The sequence below is a fragment of the Vigna umbellata genome, chromosome 1 (assembly GCF_029865625.1).
Source record: "Vigna umbellata cultivar VRB3 chromosome 1, Vumbellata_1.0, whole genome shotgun sequence".
Classification (NCBI taxonomy): Eukaryota; Viridiplantae; Streptophyta; class Magnoliopsida; order Fabales; family Fabaceae; genus Vigna; species Vigna umbellata.
Genome location: NC_142165.1, coordinates 107813233 through 107825507, shown reverse-complemented (window position 1 = coordinate 107825507; position 12275 = coordinate 107813233). Strand labels below are relative to the sequence as shown.

Below are 12275 nucleotides of genomic sequence, written 5' to 3'. Positions count from 1 at the left end.
TTAACATCAAAATATTTCTATTTCTATCTTTTAGTTTTTTTTTCAGAAGTCATACTTCATGTTAACGACTTCTAACTTTTCTGCTTTCGTCTATCTTTTTCTTCATGTTTTCATAATTTTTTATTTAATAATGAATTAAAAATAATATTTTAATTTTCTTTTACTCTTTAAAATTTATGGTTTCTTTTATTCTATAAAAAATATATTTATTTTAAATTTTTTGGATAATTGCATTATTAAAATTATATATGCAAAATTTTAAAAAAAATGTCAATATTTTTTATTTCGAGTGGTTTGATTAATAAATTAAAAATTCTAATAATATTTTTAAAAATGTAGGATAATATTTGAATATTTAGATTTTAATTTATTAATCGAACAATTAAAGTAACTTTTGAAATAAAAAGAAGTTTATCTGGAAAAAAAAATATAAAACATAAAAAAGTGAAATCATTTTGGATGCGACTTTGTTAAGAGAAGAATAAAAAAATTAAAAAAAAATAAAAACGAAATTCGTGTGAAAACACAATTTCTGATTAAATGCAAAAGTTATCTTTCGAAAACATGACTTTGAAACCATATTTTCAAAAATTAAATCCGACATTCTGTATGATGATTACATTAAAAGGGCCTCATTTCTGTTCTTGATACTATGCATGGAAATTTAGTTTTGTAAAGATATGACCTTTTTGCAAACTCTAGCAGAACAAATGAATCGGTATGTTTAGTCATATCTCTAGCATATCTATGTACCCAACTACTTGCTTTCCACTATCTGCACCATAACCGGTACTGCCTCTCTCAAATTCCCCTTTCTTCCGTTCTTTTTCCAATCCACTTTCTTTTCTGACAAGAGATGGGTAGAAGAAAGAGCATAGATGTCGACCCCTTCTGTTACACTGTTTTTGCTGTGATTCAATGTACGTTAGAGCAGACACCACTTCCCGTATCGTAGGCCTTCTATCAGCTTTTTCATGCAAACACATAGCTGCAATAACAATCGCCTGATTAAGCCATTCCACTTGATAAGACCCGTGAAGTAGAGGATCCACCAATCTATGATACTCGCTAATGTCCTTCAAAATAGGTTGTGCCTTCCAAAACACCACCAGCAGAGTTAGATCAAACATCTCAAAAAAAAAAAAAAATCAAGTTTTGACAAGGTGAATAACTCACCCACTTAACAAGATGGCACGTTTCAGGGGAACGACTCTTATCAATGGCCTTACGCCCCGAAATGAGTTCCAGAAGGACCACTCCCAAACCGTAGACCTTACATTCCGGAGTTAGGTTGCCGGTGACTGCATATTCTGGGGCACAGTAACCATATTTTCCCACTGATCCTGTTGAAACATGACTGCTATTACCAAGGGGACCAAATTTCGGTATCCCAAAATAAGACAACTTGGGATGATAACCCTCGTCCAGGAGGATGTTCGATGATCTGAGCTCTCCAAACATCACAGGAAGGTCTCTCCAAATCTCCAAATACTCCAATCCCTTTGCCACACCGCTTGCTATCTTCATCCTTGTATTCCAGTCAAGTGGTTCCCTGCCAAGACGACGATCTGCACGAACACAATCATCACTAATCAAACCTTACGGAAAAGTAAAATGAATATGCATAGAATATATATCTCTTACCGAATAAATGATTCTCCAAGGACCCCAACGGCATATACTCGTAAACAAGTAGCCGCTGGTCACGTTCGCAACAGTAACCAATCAGTGTCACAAGATTTGGGTGATACAAGAGAGACAGCATCTCAACCCCGGTGACAAACTCTCGGTCTTCTTGTTGGGAAATTTTTTCAAGCACTTTCACAGCAACATCCTGCAATGCAATGCATGGATAAATGGGAACTCACAGCATATACATTGATAATTAGTCTTCGAAGATCTTAATTATTACTTGGCCGTTTTTGAGTTGACCTTTGTACACACTCCCAAAGCCTCCTCTACCTAACAGAAGTCTTGACCTGAAATTCTTTGTAGCTTCTGCAAGCTCTCTGAATGAAAATACTTTCGCACGTTTAATGGTAATTGGACTCTCTGATCTTGCTCTTCTATCTGATTAAATAATACGGTATAAGTAGGCGCCAATAGAAAGTATTGAATTCAAAGCTTGTAGACAGGCTGTGCCATTATGTTGATACTGCAAAAGATTATGCAGCCAGAAGGTGTAAAATGCATTGACAATCATCTTTTATAAGGAAAACCAAGACAAGGGTGTGCATATTGCACCACAATCAGTTAAAGTGCGATTTCAGCAGTTTGATTATCTTGCTTGGATTGTAAATTATTTAGTTTCATCTCAGCAAACTTAACATTTAACTTGTGTCATTCTTATTTCTTGTGCCTCAAGATGGAATTTCATCTAACTGATGACTAATATATAAGATGAAAGAAACCAATAGTTTCCAAGAAAAGCATGGTCAAGATTCAAGAAAAAAGAAAGAAAACGCAAAAAAGAGGAAAATTTAATGCAACCCTGAAAGCAAAGTGTGCAGGAAATAGAAGGAAGAAGCAGTTTATGGAAGAAAGATAGAAAATTTGTTGTGACCTGTGGTAGAGGCAAGAGCAATAAGTGTTCTTTCCTCAGATTCCTCCATGGTTGTTGATCCATTAAGGCAAGAGAGAACACAACCCATATCCAAATGGAAGAAAACCAATCACACTCTGTCTTCACCTTCTTCCTTTCACTCTCTGAAGAAGATCTTTAACGCTCTTTCAAGAGACTAAGAAACTGAAAACGAAGTATAAAATACAATGTAATGACAGTATATATACGTGAGTTAATACTATTAGTATTTTTTTTTTCTTAGACATTTAAAATTGTATAATTTCAGTCTCAGGATTTTAATTTAAATATATTTATATTTATTAATTCATTAGTATATATTGTTAATTTATTGATATTAGTTTCAAAATTATTAAAATATGTTTATTAATAAATTTTCATTATTGATTTGTAATATTAATATCAATGAAGTAGAAATGTCATATATAATTGATTTCTTTATAAAACTCAAATTACACATTTGCATAATTATAAAGAAAAAATAATATATTTAATCATTACATGATATTAAATCTTACTAATTCAAGAAGTTAGCTATGCATCCATAACTAATTACAAAGTTAGATATGATGACGTGAGAAGTGTACTTTGTATAACTTGCACCTTGTTTATATAAATTTAATCTGTAAAGGAATTATATATTTTAATATTATTGAAAAGACAAATATTCCATGATACAACACGGTGATTTGCAAGAAAGGTTATTTATTAAGTATTTAGGTAAATTTTTGAACTTAACCTTTATAATTAATAGTACTCTTAATTTTATTAAAAAAAATTAATAGTTACAAGGAGAAAAATTTAAGATTCATTTAAAAAGTATAATTGTTATTTTATTTTAAATTAATATTTTATTAGTTACATTTAAACTACGGTTTTGTTATTCTTTGAACATAATGTATTATACTTGTTAATTCAAAATAATAAAATTAGAAATTAGTTTATATTTCTTATGCAGAATGAGTCAATACAATACATTTTTTGTGGATCAAATACAAAATAAATCAAAACGAGATGAATTAATAAGCATTATCACCTCTAATTTAAGTTCTTCTCGAAACATGATCAAAATCCATAACCAATAAAAGAATCTACAAGCATGACTCTAGAGAATCAATGGGGAATCGGAAAAAAATGGATTTTTAATAATGTCTCAAAATTTGTATTTCTTGCTAGTAATAAACTTATATAAATAATAAAATATGTAAGATACTAAAGATTAGATTTAAATTCAAAGAACTTATACAAAATGTAACTAAAATTAACATTATTAAAATTAAAGACATAAAAAATATCAAAAAATTACGTCCAATATACTTAATGTATATACATATGTAAATTACCAATGTTTACTTTGAAGATTTTTTTTTTAAATTACTTATATTTTATTATTTTCAAGGCTTAATTTTTTCAAATTATAGTACTTTTATTTGCCTCTAAATTTTAACTCACAGTACTTTCACTATACGTTACAAAAAAAAAATTAATTGGGTGTTCTTTCCAGTTTATTTATTTAGTTGAAAATTTATTTCAACAGAAATATTTTAAAAAATCATTTTCGTTTTTAAAAATAAATTTAATACAGGAACGTAAATGGGTCAACTTAACAAAACCAAATTGCACTATATGGAGTTGGGGTAAACTATTAAGCTGGTTTGAATTTTATTATTTGGCCCAATTAAAATTGGGTGGGTAACATATTCATGAATTAAAAACGCGATTCAATATTTTAGAATAAAAAACTATTTTAATAATTTTATTATATACTTTTTTATATTTTACATGTGAGTATTTATATATGTAATATAAATATTTTTGTTTACTCTTTATTATTTATTACCTTATAATTGTTAAGTAGCCGTGTAAATACAAGGTCATTTCTCATCATACATAGTGAACAATTGTTCAACTTCAATTGTTCTTTACCTTTGAAAAGTTATTTTAGTATAAATATAAGTACATTTCTTTCTCTTTTGTTTTATCGTAGTCTAGTATGTTTTGTCGGCTAAATTACTAAAATTGTGTAATTTTGAAATTGTGTAAACTTGTTATGATTTCATTTTTAAAAAAATCTTGATCCATTTTAGTTTGTTGTAATTTTTTATTTTAATTTTAATTGAAATTATGTCAGATTGATGTAACTTTAATGTATTATGATATAAATTGACACAACTTCAATTATATAAATGAAAGTTATGTTAAGTTGATACGATTTCAACTCATTGTAATTTTATTTTTAATTCAAACTTTACTAAGTTAACATTATTTCTTCAAAATAAAATCATACTAAAATAAAATCTTACTAAATTAAAATCGTACTAAATTAAAATTTTACTAAATTGATATAATTTTCAAACTACATCATTTTAATAACTTTGAAGTAAAAATTGCACCATTTTGTTGCTTTTGTCATGTTTTGTCATTGTTTTATGATTTCTAATGAACTTTGAAACTAGAGTTACGGGTGAAGACATTAACACATGTTTATACAAAACCAAATTTACTTAATAATTACAAAAAATTAAATAATAGTGTTTCAGAAATACTTAATTAACCATGAATTTTGTAATTAATAATTATAACTTTAGAAAATAGTAAATTACTAATTTTTTTATATCATACATTACTAATATATATATATATGTGTGTGTGTGTATGATAACACTGTTTTGACTCGATTATGAAAATTTTAAATTACCAACTAAATTTTTTACATATTTTATTGATAGGTTTATTATTATAACAAATCTTTATGGTGGTAATTAAAATTTTATAATTTGTTGATAAATTTTATTTTATGACGCATTAATTTTTTGGTTTGTAAAATTCTTTTGGTAGTATGACAATTGCTTATGGTGGGTAACTAAACAAATATAAGAGTGAATTCCCTTTATTAATAGTTATAAATTAATAAAAGATGGTTATTTTTTTTGTGTATACAAATTTTTACCATTATTATTACATTTAAGGTACTGTTTATTTAAAGTTAACCAATTTCTAAAGTAAAATAAATTACTTTACCATTTTACTTCATTACAGCAAAAAAAAAGAGTATATTATTATAATAATTATTAAAATAAAAATGTTATTAAATTGATTTTTATAAAAAATAATTATAACAATAATTAATTTTTATATTTTTATTATAAATACTTTGTCTAGTTATTTTTTTTATGAGTAGTTATATAGTTTTTAAAAAGATAGTTACCAAAAGACAGAATTTTCTTTTTTAATATATACTTTTTTTTCCTTGTTGAGAAAAAAAAATGTTAAGCTCAAACATCCTCACTATAAGATTGATTGAACAATGTTATTTGTTATAATTATGGTCGAATAATATAAAAGGAATGAGATGTTGACCCAACATTGATGAATTTTATGAAGATGATGAATTAAAATTCGAGGATGAAGGCACAATAATAAATATGTAACAGTGTGCATGAATGGTATAATTAACTTTTCGGATATTGCTATTATTATTAGATAATTTGGAATTTATTCCATCACTCAATCTTATTAGCTTTTCTAACACAAAACTTCTCTTTATTCTCCTTTATCTCATCATCACCTTTAGTTTCTCTCTCTATATACTAATAATTAATATCACAATTTTCAATTATCTCACAAAACCTTACATTATTATGATCATATATATCTCACCAATCATGTCAAAAGGTTTTATAATACAATCATAGGCAATACAATCTTATCATACCATAAACATAAAAGCACTTACCAATCAAGATGAAAAACATGATACTTTTAAATTTGAGAGGCTTGACTTGATTGAACTATATTTATTATCACAACAACAAAAAATATTACTAATTTTTTAAATATTAGTAATTACTAGTTAGATATATTAAATTTATTAATTTTTATTAAAGTTACTTTAATAGTTACGGCAAAGATGATTTTTATTATAGTTATCCATATAAAAATATTTACATAATAATAATCATAATGTTAACTGATAATGTTTTAATGATGTTTTCTCTTCTTCAAGATATAGTTCTTCAAATTTAAGGAGTTGTCGTGGTAAAATATCTAACATTATAATTATAAGATTTATTTAGAGAAAAAAAATTTAACTATTTTTTAATGAAAAAATTATTTTTAAAATAAATAAAAACTAATTTCAATAGAATTATAACATTATATGCATTAACAACCAGCAAACCTCTTGCTTGAAGTGTTAACATAACATAACAACCAGCAAACCAGCAATAGAATTATAACATAACATTATATATATTTGAATTTTAAATAAAAACCTATTTTATTATGAAATTCATTTTCTTATTTTTATTAGTTTATAATGTTTTTAATATTTAACATTATTAAATTAGTTAAAACATTAATTTTATAAAAACTATTTTGTGTTTTGTAGTTTATTTAAATAAAAACTTATTTTGGTTATAAAAGTTACTTTTCAAAAAAATAAAACAAAATAAAATTTTGTCTATTTTAGTGTCTTTTGAATTTTATTATTTTTCAAAACAGTTTAATTATTCGAGAAAATTTAGGTGTTGATGCTTGTGTATCAAACAATTAATCTTCTTTGTATGTCAACATCCATAAAAAAGTAGAATTAGTTGTGTAGTAAATTACTATTCTGAAATGCTGCAGAGATCAAAGTAGAACTTAAGTTTGACCAATACATACGTATGCATATTTGTCAAGCTACAGAGAAAATAAAATAAAAAAAGTAATGGTGACGAATTTTATCAAATTAACCGATGATCCAGGAAGTCCAGTAGAATGACGTATTGCCATCCACATTTGCACAAACCTTTTTAAATATTATTTGTACTTTCAATTATTTTTCATGTATTTTTTTACTGTTCAAATCTCAATTTTTTCTCAAATTATTTTTTATAATTTTGAAAAATAATTTTTAACTTTATCATTGTTTCATTTATCCTTCTTTATTTATTTCATGTATTATCTATGTTAATTTGCAAACAAAAGAACTGGAAATCAAGATTTACAAATACCAATTCCGGTTTAGAGTGTATTGCAAATGGTATAACGCAGTTGATAATTTTTAAAAATTAATTAAAGTACTTATATTACTTTTAATTAATGTAGAAAACAGGTTCTTTACACAACCCTAGAATGTAACTTTCTAAACAATTTTAGAACTTATTTACAAGGTTTACATTATATTAAGTAATTCCCTCGCATATAGATTTTTGGATTATACTACGGTTGTTATTTTAAATTTAATCTGACTTAGTTATTTGATTAATTAAAAATATTTATTTTTTGATTAATTAAAATAACCAGTATTAAGTAGGTATATTCTAAAAGCAGCAGTGTGCATGAGAAAAAGAAAGTGATTTAAGCACAATCTTTAGTACTTAATACCTTTATCTTTTCCTCAAAGATAACAAAAGAAGGACATACATGCAAATATCTTTGCCACCCCAAAAAGCTATATTATAATACATGCATCTAAATCAGGTTCTGAAAACGCATGCTTTTTGCTGTTGCTGTTTGGTTTGCATGCATGCATATGCATGCATGCATGATATGACATGAGATGATGAGATGATATGATGATGTGGAGTTAGTTTTTCTAGAGCCACAATGCTCCAGCATCTCTGAGCATTTTCTTCAGTGAGCCATTGAGATGAAGGGTCATGACAGTGTTAGCAGCACCGACAAAGTTGCCTCCAATGAAGACTGCAGGCACAGAAGGGTTGCATCCTAGTTTCATCAGACACCATTCTATTTCCTTCCCTCTTGAAACCTCGTCCACCTCGTATATTGCCGGAGCCACCCCAAGCTCGTAGAAAAGTCGCTTTATTGCATGGCACATCCCGCACGAACTCTTGCTGAAGATCACCACCGCCTTCTGTGATGCCAACTTTGCCACACGATCCATCTAACAGTTATAGTCTGTGATGTGATTAGGGTTGAAGGAGTTCAGTATTTATATATAGGGTGGAGGAGTTGTTGTTGTGCAGTGTTTGGCATGGGAATACCATTGATTTGATAGGGACTTTTGTGGTGTGTTAGTTGCTAAGCATAGCTAGTTGTGTGAGAATGGAGAGAGAATCAATTAGGGCATAAAGATAAGCCAAACGCTGCCGAAAGATGGAGACGAAAATGTCCTTTGAGGTGCTTCAGGGAATGTCAACTATGGATGGGAACACACAACGTGGCGGATACGAATAGTCGCATCCCATACTATATCGATTGCAAAAATATTCTTTGTCAAATTATTACGACAATTTTCATCTAAAAATATTTAATCATTTTATTACATCAATTTATTATTAAGAGAATATATTTTTAAGTTTAAAGAGTTAAGTTATAAATAATTCTATTTAATATATACGAATGTAAGAAACTATATAATATTATTAAGCTTGGTTTGATGTATATGAGTTTCACTACATGTTTTAACCTTATCTATCATATATTTATCGTGTCGATGCATTTATGCCTTTTCATGGGATGGCCGCATGACATCAAATACCAATCTTCATAAACAATATTTATCTAAATACTTTAATGTCTGCATGGAGTACAATTACTATCTGTATACAATTGATCATGACAGTTCTAATTTTTTTATGAATTTTAATGTTTAAATATTAAATGATTATTTGTCAATTATAAAATTGTTTATTGAAGTTTACAATTAATTAAGTATTTTTATTAAGTCATTTTTAATATGTAAATATGTTTCTATATATATATATATATATATATATATATATATATATAGGTAATTCTAAACAAAATTTGAGTAATTTTTGTTTAAAAAATGACATCTAAAATATAAAATGCCAAAAGTAATTTTAAATCATGTATTTTAAAAAGATAATATTTTAATATAGTGTAATATTTTTAGTCAAATATATACGTAATATCTTTATTTTTAAAAGTAAATCAATATTAATAATTTGCATTGTTCAAATTGACTTTGAATTAAGGAAGTAAATTAATCCAATAATATATATATATTAATCGTCATTCATACAATTCTAATAATTTCAATTGCCTTTTAAAGGAAGGAAAGAGGTGGAGTGCAGAATAGAGGTAACATAATATTCTTAATATTTTTAAATAAATAGTAATTAAGATTACACTTAAACGATTCTTAACACTTGTATTCATATCTTAAGATATAGTAACATATTATTTTTAAATAAATAGTAAAATTTATTTCACTGTTTTCTTTACAATTATTGGAAAACAAAGAATAAAATAAAAATAGAAGAATATAAAAAAGAGAGGTTATGAGTGAAAATAAAAAACAAAAGCAAAAATATAAGCCTAACCATTACTTACTTTATAGTGGTGTTTAATTCGTCCTAATAATCATTAAGACAACATCTAGAACCTTCCCTTGTAAGGACATCTACTCACAAACACATAAAAATAATACTTGTTAAAAGTTTCACGTTAACTAGATATAAGGTCAAATTATAATATATAAGTGTGACACAAATCTTATCATACAAACCGATTTTGTGAGATTGAGTTACATTTAAAATTCACTTCTTTAACATGATATCAGAACTATGGTTGGATCCACTCGTTGTCGGACTACTATCAGACCACCCATTAATTCTACTCTCACGCTCGAATTTCACTTCTTACTAATATTTATAATACGATTTACTTAAAAGTATTAAAAAGTTAAATTTAATGTTATTCAATTTATAAAATTGGGTTGTAAGGACATCTTATTATCACGTTTTAAACATGATTTTCAATAGATATCAACCTCATAAATTATTTAAAAGTTAAAAAAATGAGAATACACTTGCCAAGCAATTAAGTTTTTTCTGTGCGTATTAGGGATCAATATATTTTTCAAACAAAATTTACAAAAAAGACTTACTGTTATTTTGGATTTTTAAGCCTGTTTTAAAATAGATTTAAATTTGATAGAATTAAATTTTAATTCGGTTGATAATTAACATATTTAAATTTAAGTAAATTTTTAAATAAAAAAACAGTAAATTTAAGTATGTTACGACGGACTTAAATTTTTTGTGTTGGTAGGAAACAAAATCCTGTAATACAAAAAAAATTTCCGAAATAAAATATATATTTTAAATTATTCATTTCCAATACATAATAAATAGTTCTGAAATAAAAATAAATAGTAAGATGCATAACTTAAAATTGATAATCTAAAACTTAAAACAAAACGTAAACAAAATCTAATTAAAACTTAATTTGTAAGATGGAGGAGATAACTTGCTTATTGATTAGTTATATTATATTTTTCAACTATCACATGTTACTCTTTTTGTCCGTAACTTGTTCTATACATTGGCAAGCTTTCTTGATAAAAAAAAATCTATAATATAAATATGTATTATAATTAGAAAAGTAGAAATAAAAGCATTATATAACTTTTGTAAATATTACCTTTAACCATTCTGTCACATTCTTCAAATTGTGACTTTAATTACGCAATCTTCTATCTTCAACTTCATTCTTTCTTTTCTTAAATTACGCAATTTACTCAATTTTGTTTTAAATCTCACGTATTTTAAATATATTTTTCACTTGAACTAACAATAAAAAACATACAACTCAAATAATACATCCTAACCAGCAAAAACATATAATTCAATTTCTATAAGTATATAAGTCTTAAATTCAAACCTTTTGAATAAAAAAACAAAAAATTAAGAGAATAATATATAGGATACATTGACGGAAAAGGGAGTGTGATTTGAAAATTTATTAAAGGTCATAGTTTGCAATTGGCTACAAATAATTACTTACTAATAAAAGTCTCTATGTTGTTGTGCATATTTCTTTCTTTTCTTTTATTGCAACTTTCATCTCAATCACAAAAGAGATAACACCACAACATCACCAAAACAAACCCATAAAAAATTTACTCATTAGTTTAACTTTCTTATCTCTATTCAATATAAAATTTAAACTCACACTTTAATTCTCAACATAAAAATAAATATAAATTTGTTGTTCATGAATATTTAATGAAAATGATTCTAGTGTTGTGTATTTTAATAAATTGTCACTCTGGTAATTTCCAACTAAATAATTTTAATGTTAAATGGAGTAAAAAAAAGTTACCATCTCACAAATTAATTAGTTGATGTTTACCTTCTTTAAAAGTTAATTTTGAGAAAATTATTGAACCGAATCTCCAACTGAAATTTGCCACACCTAAAATTATTTAAAACAAACATTTTATTTACTTAAATTGAATCTCTGAATAAAAGGTTATATCTTTTTAATCTTGTAGTGTATTATAACATGCTTGCTTGGAGTGTTTTAAACATATTGATAGTTATACATTCGAGATATTTGTAGGTTTCTATAACTCTTTTTTATATATTTTTAATAGTTTTTAAGTTTTTATACATCCACTAATTTTTAAATAATAATCAAATTTAAAAACAAAATAATTAATTGCTATAATAACTAGTTTTGAGATACTAATTTATATGTAAAAATGATTGATATGTAAAATAATTTCTATTATGAATAAAAAATTATAATTAATTTTTGAATTAAATTTTAAATTAATCACAAACATTATCTATTAAGATTTTGACTAAAATAAATAAACAAATATCTAAATTGATTAATAATTAATTAGAGAATAAATGTTTTTCTCTTATATGAAGATTTGATGTGTTGGGTCTATCAAAGAGGGATTCACACACACCATTGAGATATTAACTCA

General features: G+C 25.8%; 1 protein-coding gene and 1 pseudogene across 1 annotated transcript; both read right to left on the bottom strand.

The window, feature by feature from the left end:
• Positions 1–419: 419 nt before the first annotated feature.
• LOC124825170 (putative serine/threonine-protein kinase PBL7) lies at positions 420–1834 on the bottom strand. The gene is made up of 3 exons (XM_047297720.2): positions 1645–1834; positions 1177–1568; positions 420–1094 (listed from the first exon to the last, which is right to left on the bottom strand). The coding sequence occupies exons 1-3, from the start codon at positions 1763–1765 to the stop codon at positions 729–731; spliced, it is 879 nt and encodes a 292-aa protein (XP_047153676.1). The 5' UTR covers positions 1766–1834; the 3' UTR covers positions 420–728.
• Positions 1835–7902: 6068 nt separating this feature from the next.
• LOC124824901 (monothiol glutaredoxin-S10 pseudogene) lies at positions 7903–8500 on the bottom strand (annotated as a pseudogene).
• Between the last annotated feature and the right edge of the window lie 3775 nt (positions 8501–12275).